Source organism: Rhipicephalus microplus, chromosome 3, assembly GCF_043290135.1.
Source record: "Rhipicephalus microplus isolate Deutch F79 chromosome 3, USDA_Rmic, whole genome shotgun sequence".
In the NCBI taxonomy this organism is placed as follows: Eukaryota; Metazoa; Arthropoda; class Arachnida; order Ixodida; family Ixodidae; genus Rhipicephalus; species Rhipicephalus microplus.
This window is the reverse complement of record NC_134702.1, coordinates 258,668,594-258,683,230: the sequence shown is the minus strand read 5'-3', so window position 1 is coordinate 258,683,230 and position 14,637 is coordinate 258,668,594. Positions and strand designations below refer to the sequence as shown.

General features: G+C 40.8%; 1 protein-coding gene across 1 annotated transcript in view; it reads right to left on the bottom strand.

Moving 5' to 3' along the window:
• LOC142803195 (uncharacterized) overlaps window positions 1-12,660 on the bottom strand; it is a 61,649-nt gene extending 48,989 nt beyond the window's left edge. The window contains exons 1-4 of the mRNA XM_075888289.1: window positions 12,561-12,660; window positions 12,347-12,526; window positions 12,097-12,200; window positions 10,948-11,016 (exon numbers count right to left, since the gene is read on the bottom strand). Of these exons, the coding sequence (XP_075744404.1) occupies window positions 10,948-11,016; window positions 12,097-12,200; window positions 12,347-12,526; window positions 12,561-12,660 (453 nt within the window). The remainder of the gene's footprint in view (window positions 1-10,947; window positions 11,017-12,096; window positions 12,201-12,346; window positions 12,527-12,560) is intronic.
• Between the last annotated feature and the right edge of the window lie 1,977 nt (window positions 12,661-14,637).

Genomic DNA, 14,637 nt, shown 5'->3' with positions numbered 1-14,637 from the left:
TATGTGTGTGCATGTATGTGTGTGTGTCTGATTTGTGTGTGTGTGTGTGTGTGTGTTTGTGTATGTCTGTATGTATGGGTGTATGTTTCTATGTGTGCATGTATGCATGTGTGTATGTGTGTGCATGTATGTATGTGTATGTGTGCATGTGTGTGTATGTATGTATGTGTGTGCATGTATTTGTGTTTATGTATGTATGTACGTGCGTATGTATGTATGTATGTATGTACGTGCGTATGTATGTATGTATGTATGTATGTATGTATGTATGTATGTATGTATGTATGTGTATGTGTATGTATGTATGTTGGTGCATGTGTGTGTGCATGTGTGTATATATATATGTGTATGTATGTGTGTATATGTGTGTATGTATGTGTGTATGTATGTGTGTGTATGTATGATTGTATGTCTGTCTGTATGTATGTATGTGTGTGTGTGTATTTATTTATTTATTTCAACATTCGGGATGCTGAGGGCCGTGGTCAAAAAGCCTCTAATGGGCTTGACTGGGACCACGACCCCTTACAAATGGGCAGCATAGGCAACACTTTTTATTGCAGTGACAATGTACAAAAATTTGAGGAAGCATAAAGCATAAAATATAATAAGCATAAGCATAATAAAGCATAAGCATAATAAAGCATGAAGATTGAAAAGTAATATACTCAAAGAAATGACCGTAATTATTTCCTTACACATACGATATCAATAAGAGAGTGTAACAATGCAAGAAAAGGAGATCGCAAGATAAGCACCAAAGTAAAAAAAAAATATGGGGCATGTGCCCATACGTTTACTACACTTACAATCAGAACAATCACTCAAATGGAAGACGATATGGCATTCAAGTGAAATGGCAGGAGGAAGCGCAGCATTTCTTTGCCGTAGTTAGTGCGCGTGCGCGGGATAAGCCATGTGTGATTGAAACGCGTGTTATAAAGAACTTTGCGGTGGTTTAGGTTGGCAATGGTTTCTAAAAGGTTGTCGGCTTTTAATCCTGCCTGGTAGCGTTTCACAAGCATTGCGCGGTAGTATTCAGGTAGAGGTAGCAGCTTCATGTCGTGAAATATGGGAGTGGTGTGACTGTGATATGGAGCATTTGCAACTGCACGAACAGCCATTTTCTGTATGACGTGCAGTTTGCGGATATTTGTTAGAGTTGTCGTACCCCAAACCAGATGACAGTAGTTGACGTGAGATAAAAACAGGGATTTATAGATGAGAAGTTTAACTGCCTTAGGTAGCGAGAAACGCACCCGGGATAATATGCCCGAAATCCTTGGTATAGTGCCACATAGTTTTTCAGTGTGTGCGTTCCAAGACATGTGTTGATCGAAAATTATCCCAGACACTTAATACGCTGTACTATCTCAAGTTCTGAACTGCCAAGTTTTAATGGGACACGACAAGGGGTTTGTTTATTTTTCGGCCTAAATATACAACTTTTGTTTTTGATGTGTTAAGTTTTAAACAGTTAACGCATGTCCACGTGGCCAATTTCGCCAGTACCTCATTTGCGTCATTAATTAAGTTTGTATAATTTTCAGCAGTAAGAAGCAAGGTTGTATCATCCGTGTATATAATAGATTTTACAGACGTGTCAATTTGTACAATATCATTTATGTATATACAAAAAAGCAGAGGCCCTAATATGCTACCTTGTGGTACACCCGCTGAAATGTTTAGTAAATTGGAGGTACAATTGCCGACGACTACTTGCTGCTGCCGATACATTAGGTATGATTCAATGAGTTGTAAGAAAACACCTCGAAATCCATAGGGTGCACATTTCTTTAGCAGCGTAATGTGATTTATTGTGTCGAACGCCTTTTAATAGTCTACGAAGATGCCTAAAGTGTGTAGTTCGCGTTCAAAAGCATTTAGTATAAATTCTTTCTGTTCTAAAAGAGCATGTTCAGTCGTACGGCCTTTGATAAAACCAAACTGCGAAGGAGTGATGATGTGGCGCTTATCTAGGAAAGAAACCATACGCTTTTGAATTAGTTTTTCCAGACCTTTTGAAATTACTGGAAGTATAGATATCGGTCGGTAATTGTTTAGTTCATTTTTATCTCCTCCTTTGTACAGCACAACCACTTTTGCAACTTGTAACTTTTGTGGGAAAATTCCGGTGGAAAAAGCAAGAATAAAGATATGCTCTAATAATTCAGCAATGATATCTAATACGTGTTTGATGGGCTTAATCTGTATGTCATATGCGTCACAACACGTGCTTTTTTTCACAGACGAAAAAGCATGTGAAAGTTCACCAGCTGTTGTTGGCGCCAAAAACGCGCTCTCAGAGATACTGTCAGACAAATATGTGGTACAAGCTGAATTGTACTGTTCCTTTGCTAGAGATACAAAATAGTCATTGAATAAGTTTGCTAAATCATCCTTACGAATAACGTCACCGTCTATCACAAGCTCAGTAGGCCTGAAGTCATCACCGTTACGGCCAAGAAATTTGTTTAGTCTAGACCAAGCCAAGTCTTGTTTATTCATTACATCTTTGTTGAAGATGCTGTTTAAGTACGTTCTCTTTTTGTAACGCAACAGGCTGTTTACTTTATTTCGCTGGGATTTGAAACGTTTAAGCAATTCGTCGTTCTTGTTTTTCAGGAAGTTTTCGAACAATTTATTTTTACGTTTTATTTCATTAAGACAACTTTTAGTCAGCCACGGTTTTTTGGCTTTGCGCGTATGCTTGAGCTGTTTGTACGGAAAGCATTTCTTGTACACCCTTATCAGTTTGTCATGGAAAATATCATTGCTGGCTTCAGGTTCTTGCTCGCAATACACGCCTGACCAATCGGTTAACGATATCTCCTTGCGAAATGCAGCCAGTGTATATTCATTAATATTTTGAATAACTATCGGTTCTCTGAGTTGGGCTGGCGCACAGTTTACGGTTTCGTTTATCAGCATAAAGATAGGAAGGTGGTCACTGATGGGTGCGCTTAGTACGCCGGACAAACATTTCGAAGCTTCTATGTTAGTAATGAACATATCTATTAATGTCGCAGTGTTTTTGTCAATGCGGGTTGGGATGGTGATAACATTAGAAAACCCATTAGATTAAATAACTTGACAAAGTTCTAACTGACTTTCTGATGGCTTTGCAACGTCGATATTGAGATCACCTGCAAGAACTAGTGTACTACCAGTGTCTCTAACCCAACGCAAGTATGTATCTAAGAATACTAAGAAGTTCGACTTGTTACCACTAGGAGGGCGGTATAAAATACCATAAACAAAACCGTCACTTTGTACAGTCAATAATTCATAATCATTAGTGACATGCGAAAACTCGTGAACCAGCCTACATTTTACAGAGTTTTTAGCCATCATCAAAACACCACCTCCTATTTTTGTTGGGCGATTCAAAAAGAATGTTTCATAGCCGGGTGATCTTAGAACCTCAGATTCATCCCTGTACCATGTTTCCGACATCATAAGAACATGAGGTTCAGAGCGTATAGTTGAAATAAGGGTGGTTATTTGGTCTTCTTTATTTCGCGCAGATTGTGCGTTGAGATGAAGGAAGGACAAGCCATTCTTTTTCGTGGAAAGTAATGCGCCTAATTTTTCGAGTGTCACGTAATCTTTGTCTGCCATCTTTCTCTTTAGGTAACAGTAGCTTTGGTCATTAACAGTGCCTATTCTCTCATTACTGAGAGGTCCTGCACGCTGGCGATGACGTGAACTCGGCTGTCCTCAATTTTTCGCACCTTGATGCGACCATTGTCCACCCACAGAAACTTCCATTGCTTTTCTCTCTTTAGTGAGTGCGCTTGTGCAAACAATCTTTTGTTGTTGGGTGTGAGGTGGTCATTAACGTACACATTGGCATCTTGTGACTGAGCGAAACCGAGTGACTCGGTTGTTAGACGTGCCCTGCGTGCTTTACGCAAAAATTCATCCTTCTTGATTCGAGAACAAAACCTCGCGATTATGTTCGTGTCCTTTTTTGCTGGCACGCGATGCACAGCGTAGATATCATCCTTTTTTATGGGACAGTCAATTACATCACCCATTTTCTGAAGAATGGTGGCGCAATCCTCCCCCTTTTTTAACGGCACACCCTTCATCTCAACGTTGTTAAGTCGCGAACGCTGTTCCATGTCAGCCAGTTTAGCAGCCAGTTCATCATTTGATTTTTGAAGAGACTTGTAATCGGCTGAGGTAAGCTCATGCTTCTTTTTCATTTCTTCATAAAAAGTGCTGATGGCAGAGACACTTTCATGAAGCTGTTCAATTTCGGCTCGAAGCTGTTGCACTTCGCGTGACAGCTCAGCATTTGACGGCATCATATAAACGTAACAGTGACTACAGCACAATAACCACTGGCAGCAGCAGTCGCGACAACAAAAGTAGAAGCAAAAATCAGCGGTGCAATTAATGCACAACCAACCTGCGCAAAGGAAGAACGTTGCTCAGTGGACTCGACTTCCTGCTGCCACGACCGCCACTGCCAAAATGTGGCTACACGACCACAGTGTTGAGCCTAAGTAGCGTCTCCGGTAGGTGTCCTCGCAGTCCGTGCTTGTGCAGAAAGTTCGTTCTTTGTGGCTGTAGCGACAGGGTAGTGACGTTGCCTGACCAGATATTCCAAGTAGACGGGTCGAGAAATCCAGATAATATCTCGATAGCCCGAAGAGCCGAACCAGACAACTGTCACGATATGCACAAGTGAGCACCTGCGCAAAGGAAGAACGTTGCTCAGTGGACTCGACTTCCTGCTGCCACGACCGCCACTGCCAAAATGTGGCTACACGAGCACAGTGTTGAGCCTAAGTAGTGTCTCCGGTAGGTGTCCTCGCAGTCCGTGCTTGCGCAGAAAGTTCGTTCTTTGTGGCTGTAGCGACAGGGTAGTGACGTTGCCTGACCAGATATTCCAAGTAGACGGGTCGAGAAATCCAGAGAATATCCCGATAGCCCGAAGAGCCGAAACCAGACAACTGTCACGATATGAACAAGTCAGCATCTGCGCAAAGGAAGAACATTGCTCAGTGGACTCGACCTCCTGCTGCCACGACCGCCACTGCCAAAATGTGTGTATGTATCTGTGTATGTGTGTGTATGGGTGTATGTGTGTATGTATGTGTGTATGTGTGTATGTGTGTGTATGTATATATGTGTGTGTATGTGTATGTGTATATGTGTGTATGTATGTGCGTATGTATGTATGTGTCTGTGTGTATGTATGTGTGTATGTATGTATGTGCATTCAAGTATGTGTGTATGTTTGTGTGTGTATGTATGTGAGTGGAAGTGTGTGTGTGTACGTGTGTTTGTGTATGTCTGTATGTATGTGTGCAAGTGAGTGTGTATGTATGTATGTATGTATGTATGTATGTATGTATGTATGTATGTATGTATGCGTGTGTATGTATGTATGTGTGTGTATGTATGTATGTGTGTGTTTGTATAGGTGTGTGTATGTGTGTGTATGTATATATGTGTGTATGTGTATGTGATTGATTAATTTGTGGGGTTTAACGTCCCAAAACCACCATATGATTATGGGAGACGCCGTAGTGGAGGGCTCCGGAAATTTCGACCACCTGGAGTTCTTTAACGTGCGCCCAAATCTGAGCATGTGTATGTGTATATTTGTGTATGTATGTGTGTGTATTTATGTGTCTGTGTGTATGTATGTATGTGTATGTGTGTATGTATGTATGTATGTGTATGCAAGTATGTGTGTATGTTTGTGTACATGTATGTGTCTGGATGTGTATGTATGTATGTGTGTATGTATGTATGTATAAATGTAAGTATGTATGTGTGTGAGTATGTATGTGTGTATGTATGCCTGTATGTGTGTGTATGCGTGTGTGTATGTGTGTGTGTGTCTGTGTGTGCGTGTGTGTGTGTGTGTGTGCGTGTGTGTGTCTGTATGCATGTGTGCGTGTATGTGTACGTATGTGTGTGTATATGTATGTATGTATGTGTGTATGTATGTATGTATGTATCTTTTTCAGTATGTGTATGTATGTATGTATGTATCTTTTTCTGTATGTGTGTGTATGTATGTGTGTGTATCTGTATATGTATGTGTGTGTGCGTGTGGTGTGCGTGTGTGTGTGTCCGCGTTTGTGTTTATGCGTACGCGTGCGTGCCCGTGTGTGCACATGCGCGGGCGTGTGTGTGCGTGCGCGTGTGTGTGCGTGCGTGTGTGCAGTGTGTGTCTGCATGTATGTGTGCGTCTGTGTATGTATGTATGTATGTATGTATGTTGGTATTTTTGTATGTATATGTGTGTATATGTATGTGTGTGTATGCATGTATGTGTGTGTCTGTGTATGTATGTGTGTGTATGTATGTATGTACGTTTGTGCGTGTATGTATGTCTGTGTGTATGTGTGTATGTATGTATGTATGTATGTATGTATGTATGTATGTATGTATGTGTGTGTGTGTGCATGTGTGTATGTGTGTGCATGTATGTGTGTGTGTCTGATTTGTGTGTGTGCGTGTGTGTGTGTTTGTGTATGTCTGTATGTATGTGTGCATATGTGTGTCTGTATCTATGGGTGTATGTTTGTATGTGTGCATGTATGTATGTGTGTGTATGTGTGTGCATGTATGTATGTGTATGTGTGCATGTGTGTGTATGTGTGTATGTATTTGTGTATGTTTGTATGTATGTACGTATGTATGTATGTGTATATGTGCGTATGTATGTGTGTATGTAAGTGTGTATGTATGTGTGTGTGTATGTATGTATGTATGTATGTATGTATGTATGTATGTATGTATGTGTGTGTGTGTATGTGCATGTATGTGTGTATGTGTGTATGTATGTGTGCGTATGTATGTATGTATGTGTGTGTATATGTATGTGTGTAGGATCATGTGTATGTGTGTACATATGTATGTGTATGTATGTGTGTTTGGGTATCTGTGTGTATGTGTGTGTATGTATGTATCTGTGTATGTATGTTTATATGTGTGCGTATGTATGTGTGTGTATAGAAGTGTGTGTGTGTTTGTATGTGTAAGTATGTGTGTATATGTACGTGTGTATGTGTGTATGTATAAGTGTGTGTATGTGCGTGTGCGTGCACGTGCATGTGCGTGTATGCGTGCGTGTTCATTCACGTGCATTTGCGTGTGTGTGCGTACGCGTTGGTACGCGTGTGTGTGTGAGCGCGTGTGCGTGTATATGCGTGTGTTTGTGTATGTCTGTATGTATGTGTGCAAGTGAGTGTGTATGTATGTATGTATGTATGTATGTATGTATGTATGTATGTATGCGTGTGTATGTATGTGTTTGTGTATGTATGTATGTGTGTGTATGTATACATATGTGTGTATGTGTATGTGTATATGTGTGTATGTATGTGTGTATGTATGTGTCTGTGTGTATGTATGTATGTGTATGTGTGTATGTATGTATGTATGTATGCTTGCTACGAAGTGTTCTAAAACTTTGCAACACACAGAGGTCAGTGAAACGGGGCGATAATTGTTCACATGAAGCCGATTGCCAGCTTTGTATATAGGCTTTACAATTGCAGTGCGCCAGTCTTGCGGTAATGAGGACATTTCAAGAGATTTTCTGAAAATGATTGTTAAATAAAAGGACGACCATTCGGCATACCGTCGTAAGAATTCACTGGGAATTTCGTCTGGTCCGGTTGCCTTTTTAGTGTCAAGCCCTAGCAAGTGACTGAACACCCCTTCCTGCATGATAGCAAAGGGCTCCATTGCGCAGGTGCGCGGGCAGACCTGGTCAGCATCCACCTGATCGGTTTCATCTCTAGTGAAGACCGACTGAAAGAACTGGTTGAAAGAATTGGCTATGTGCGGTTTTCGCCTCACTGTCTCGGGTCCATTTTTTATCTGTTCAATTTCTTCTTTTTTATTTTTCAAGTGAAGCCAAAATTTTTGAGGAGAAGACTTAATGAAGTCAGCAAAAGTTTCGGTATAAAACTTTCGTTCGGATTCTTTTAATGCTGTCTTTAACTGTCCACGCAATTGTACGATTGCTACCGAGTGTGTTTTGTTTTTCCACATGCGTTTTATTTTTCGTTTGATAAGGACGATTTCCCGGGTTATCCACAGACTGCGCTGTTTCGTTTTCTTTTTACGAGTTGGAACAAATTTATCCGTACAATGCTTTACAATGATTTTGAAACGTTGCCATAAGTCTTCTACAGATTCTGAGACAGAAGCAAGTTCAAAGTCATGAAGGGACAATTCTAGATAATCAAGTATAGACGTGTCATTGGCCCGTGCAAAATTTTTGATCTGAACCGGGATAAATGGCCGCTTCTGCGGCTTTGCGTCTAGTTGGATATTAAGAGTTATCAGCTTGTGGTCCGAGATTCCCTCTTCAACCGATAAAGTGCTATGTGACACTCTGCGTGATAGAACACTAAATCAAGCAATGTTTCCAAATTAGCAGTTACTCGCGTATTTTCTTTTACAATCTGTGTTAAGTTATGAGAGAACATCATTTCCAACATTTTATCACCACTCAGAGTATCTATATGTCCAGGTGTGACACTTTCCCGATTTATATGCGGTAAATTAAAATCGCCAGTTAGTATCAACCTCGTGTTGCCATTCTGAAGTTTGCACAAGAAACTGTTCAGTTGGTCTAGGAAATCAGGTGTGGTACCAGGGGGCCTGTAAATTGCTCCGACAATAAAAACCACTTTTTCAACGAATATTTTGCACCAAACCGTTTCGGAGAGGGAGCAATCAATTCTTTCTGTCGTAATAGGCAACTTTACAAGAATGGCCACTCCGCCACCCCGTGATTCCCTATCCCACCTGTGTACAAGATATCCGGGGGGAATAATACAATCGTCGGGACATGAAGGGCTCAACCATGCTTCGGTTATGACAGCAATTTGTGGGCTATGTGACAGCAACAACAATTCGAGTTCCGTGACCTTATTTACAATGCTACGAGCATTTAGTACAAGCAGGCGTAGCTACGATTTTGGCGCAGAAGTGGAAAGGGAAGTGTTTGACGCAGATGCGGCATACGAGCGGGTAGCAGGGGCAGCTCTGCCATCCCTCTTGCCTTTTCTGTTCGAAATCGCACAACGCTCATTCTTGTTCTGATCCCAAGTGTAGAGCTTATCGTTTATTTTGAGCTTATCGTGATTCAGAGAAACCTTCAAACCGCTATCACGCTCAGCAGCCGCACTTTGCCATAACTTCCTCCGCACTTCCACTGTTTCACTCGCATAGTCATTACTAATACTTATGGAACTTCCCTTCAGCTTCGGACAATTTTGATCACACGCTCCTTTTCCCGGTAGTCATAGAATCTCATGATGACTGGCCTAACCTTCCCGGGCTGTACCTTTCCCATGCGATGTACGTATGTATGTGTGTTTTTATGTATGTGTATGTATGTATGTATATATGTATGTGTGTGTATGTATGTGTGTATGCATATGTGTGTATGTGTATGTAGGTGTGCGTGCATGGATGTGTGAGTATGTATGTGTGTATGAATGCACGTATGTGTGAATGTCTGTATGTGTGTGTATGTGCGCGTATATATATATATATATATATATATATATATATATATATATATATATATATAAGTGTGTGAGTATGTATGTATGAGTATATATATATATATATATATTTATATATATATGTGTGTGTGAGTATGTATATATATATATATATATATATATATATATGTGCAGAAAACGAAAGTAATGTACAACAAACTCGGAAAGGAGCAGCGCTTCGAGATAGGTAATAGTGCATTTGAAGTTGTAAAAGACTATGTCTACTTAGGGCAGGTAATAACCGCAGAGCCTAACCACGAGATTGAAGTAACTAGAAGAATAAGAATGGCGTGGAGCACATTCGGCAAGCACTCTCAAATTATGACGGGTAGATTGTTACTATCCCTCAAGAGGAAGGTATATAAAAGCTGTATCTTGCCGGTACTTAGCTTCGGAGCAGAAACCTGGAGACTTACAAAGAGGGTTCAGCTTAAATTGAGGACGACGCAGCGAGCAATGGAAAGAAAAATGGTAGGTGTAACCTTAAGAGACAAGAAGAGAGCAGAGTGGATTAGGGGACAAACGGGGGTCAAGGATATCATAGTTGAAATAAAGAAGAGGAAACGGACATGGGCCGGGCATGTAGCGCGTAGACAGGATAACCGCTAGTCATTAAGGGTAACTAACTGGATTCCCAGAGAAGGGAAGCGGGTTATGGGGAGAAAGAAGGTTAGGTGGGCAGATGAGATGAAGAAGTATGCGGGTATAAATTGGCAGCAGCAAGCACTGGACCGGATTAACTGGTGGAACATGGGAGAGGCCTTTATCCTGCAGTGGACGTAGTCAGGCTGATGATGATGATGATGTGTGTGTGTGTGAGTGTATGTGTGTGTGTATGTGTATGTGTTTGTGTATGCACGTGTATATGTGTGTGTGTATGTTGTTTGTGTATGTATTTGTGTACGTATGTGTGTGTATGTATGTGTGTGTGTATGTATGTGTATGTGTTTGCGTGTATGTATGTGTGCGGGTGTATGTATGTGTGTGTGTATGTATACTTGTATGCATGTGTGTGTATGTGTGTATATGTGTATGTATGTGTATATGTGTGTTTGTGTATGTGTGTATGTATGTGTGTGTATGTGCATTAGCGTGCATGTGCGTGTGTGCGTGCGTGTTCATGGACGTGCGTTTGCGTGTGTGTGCGTACGCGTTCGTGCGCGTGTGCGTCTTCGTGTATGTGTGTGTGTTTGTGTATGTCTGTATGTATGTGTGAGTGAGCTTGTCTGTATGTATGTTTGTGTGTCTGTATGCATGTGTGTGTATGTATGTGTGCATATATGTAAGTGTGTGCATGTGTGCGTAAGTGTGCGTGCGCGTGTGCGTAATTGTGCGTGCGCGTGTGCGTGTGTGCGTGCGTGTGCGTGCGCGCGTGTATGTGCGTGTGTGTGAGCGTGCGTGTGCGTGCGTGTGTGTCTGTATGTGTGCGTCTGGATGTGTCTGTATGTGTGCGTGTGTGTGTCTGTATTTAATTGTGCACGTGTGTATGTGCGTGCGCGTGTGTGTGAGTGTGTGTATGTGTGTGTATGTATGTTGTATATGCATGTATGTATATATATGTGTGTATGTGTGTAAGTGTGTGTATGTATGTGTGTGTGCATTTATATGTATGTATGTATGTGTATGTGTGTTTGTATGTGTGTATGTATGTGTGTATGCGTGTGTGTGTATAAGTGTGTGTATGTGTGTATGTATGTGTGAATGTATGTATGTATATATGTATTTGTGTGTATGTGTGTGTATGTGTGTTTTTATATATGTGTAGGTATGTATGTATGTATTTGTGTATGTATGTGTGTATTCATATGTGTGTATGTATGTGTGTGTATGTATGTATATGCGTGTTTGTATGTGTGTATGTGTGTGTATGTATGTATGTGTAATTGTGTGTATGTATGTGTGTGTGCATTTATAAGTAAGTATGTATGCGTATGTGGGTTTGTATGTGTTTATGTGTGTGTAGGCGTGTATGTATGTGCGTATGTGTGTGTATAAGTATGTGTATGTGTGAATGTATGTAGGTATATATGTCTGTATGTATATATGTATGTGTCTGTATGTATATATATGTGTGTGTGTTCGTGTGGGTGTGTGCGCGTGTGTGTGAGTGTGTGTGCGCGTGCGTGTGAGCGTGCGCGTGTGTGGGCGTGCTTGTGCGTGCGCGTGTGTGGACGTGCCTGTGTGTGCGCCTGGTGTGCGTGTGCACGTCTGTGTGTATGTGTGCGTGTGTGTGTCTGTTTGTATGTGTGCGTGTGTGTGTCTGTTTGTATGTGTGCGTGTGTGTGTCTGTATGTATAAGTGCATGTATGTATGTCAGTATATATGTGTGCATGTATGTATGTCTGTATGTAGGCGTGCATGTATGCATGTGTGTATGTGTGTGCATGTACGTGTGTATATGTGTGAATGTATTTGTCTGTGTTTGTATGTGTGTATATGTATGTGTGTATGTATGTATGTATGTATGTAGGTGCATGTGTGTGGGCATGTGAGTATGTATATATATATATATATATATATATATATATATATATATGTGTGTGTGTGTGTGTGTGTGTATGTGTGTGTATGTATGTGTGTATGTGTGTGTATGCATGTATGTGTGTGTATGTATGTGTGTATGTCTGTATGTATGTATGTGTGTGTCTGTGTGTATGTATGTGTGTATGTACGTTTGTATGTATGTGTGCGTATGTATGTGTGTGCGTATGTATGCGGGTTTGTGTGTGCGTATGTGTGCGTATGTATGCGTGTGTGTATGTACGTGTGGGTAGGCGTGCGCATGCGTGTGCGCGTGTGCGTCTGTATGTGTTCGTGCGTGTGTGTATGTATGTGTGTATGTGCGTATGTATGTGTGTATGGGTGTGTATGTATATATGTGTGTGTATAGGTATGTATGTGTCTGTGCGTATGTATGTGTGTGGATGTGTGTGTATGAATGTGTGTGTATGTATGTATGTGTGTGTGAGTATCTTTTTGTGTGAGTATGTATGTGTGTATGTATGCGTGTATGTGTGTATGTGTGTGTATGCGTGTGTGTATGTGTGTGTCTGTGTGTGCGTGTGTGTGTGCGTGTGTGTGCTTGTGTTTGTTTATGCGTGCGCATGCGTGCCCGTGTGTGTGCGTGGGCGTGCGTGTGTATGCGCGTGTGTGTGCGTGTGTGTCTGTATGCATGTTTGCGTGTCAAGTCAAGTTTATTCAACAACGATGTCAGTTTACAGAAAAGTGAGTACAGGATTGGTAATACACACAAGGAGCCCCAAAGTTGGAAACTGTCAGGGGGGCTCCCATACATGATGTTAACGGGAGAAGAAACAAAATATACAACATTCAGTTGTTACGGTATCTTCAGTAAGAAAAAAAACGAAAGTAGAAAATACATATATGTTTAGCAAGGCAAAAAAGAAAACTCTGAAGAACAAACAAGCGCAAGTTATAATACAAAACGTAAGGACAATATAACATGTAGCAATTGTTATCGCTACATTAAAAAGCAGTTGCTAAGATGAAGACAACTGTTGCAAAATATATTTCTTTACTTGGTTTTTGAATGCATGTTCTGTGGTTGATGATTTTATTACGTAAGGAAGGGAATTCCACAGCTTGATTCCCGTAAATGTGGTAGTGAACTTGCCGTAGTTTGTGCGAACTTTAGGCAGAAGGCGGTTATCAAGCTCAGAAAACCTAGTAATATTATTATTTACAAGGCCTTCCAAGACAATGCCATCTATATGCACATTACCGCGAAAAAGCCTATACATCACAACTGATAACTTCAGCTGAAAGAGGTGATAAAGAGGATGTATATTTAAATTCAGATAAAGTGGCGTTGCATTGGTTAAGAAATGGCTGAAAGTCATGAGTCGAAGTGCTTGATTCTGTAGGCGTTGTAGTTGGTTGAGGTGGGTCAAATATGTGTTACCCCAGGCTGATATGCAATAAGATAAATGGCTGTGAATATGTGCGTGATAAAGGAAGTGGATTATGTGTGGCTGAAAATATGAACGAGTTTTGATTATGGCGCGTATTCCAAAGGTTATCTTGCGAATGAGTGATTGCGCATGAAGATTGAATTTCATATGCCGGTCAAGAACTACACCGAGAAACGTTGTACTGTCGGACATGGGAATTAAATTATCATCCAGACGCACAGATATAGATTTTGAAAGTACAGTCGGGAAGGAATGAAAAACTATAAAAACGGTTTTTGATGGATTAATTCTTAACATGTTCCTTCGACACCAGGAACTTATATTATGTAGATCCACGTTAATGTTTCGTTGTAGCTCATCGACATTGCTAGCATAAGTAAAAATGGTCGTGTCATCTGCATATAAGATACAATCTGTAGCAGTCAAAACATTAGGTAGATCATTAATAAATAGGAAAAAGAGCAGCGGGCCAAGGATCGAGCCCTGAGGAACACCTTGATTTACTTTCTTAGCTGCTGAAACTTTACCGTCAATCTGAACAACTTGAGTGCGATTGCAGAGATAACTAGATATAAATTGAAGTGCAGGGCCAGTTATGTCATACGATTCAAGTTTATGTATAAGAATTTTGTGATTAATTGTGTCAAAAGCTTTCGTTAAATCTATGAATACGCCACCAACTACGAAGCCTTGGTCGATTGCCCCTTTTATTTTATCGGTGAGGGTTAGAAGCGCAAGCTCAGTGGAATAGCCAGGCCGAAAGCCGTACTGTTTAGATGTCAACAGATTAACCTTTGTCAGGTAGGATATTAATCTTGTATGCATAAGACGCTCGATTATTTTGTTGAAAAATGGAAGAATACAAATGGGCCTATAATTACTCAGAAGTTCGCGATCACCTTTTTTGTGAACAAGTGTTATTCTACCAACTTTTAGGGAATCGGGAAATATGCCTGTTTTAAACATCTTGTTAACAAAATCTGCAATGACAGGAGATAGCTCACTAGAGACTAACTTGATGTGGGATGGATGAACAGAGTCAAGACCAGGTCCCGTGGACCTGAGCGAAGTTATAACACGAAGAACTTCCTCTGCACTCGTTGGTCGCAAGAAGAAAGAATAAGGCTGGCGAGGTAATGTTGGTAATGGGG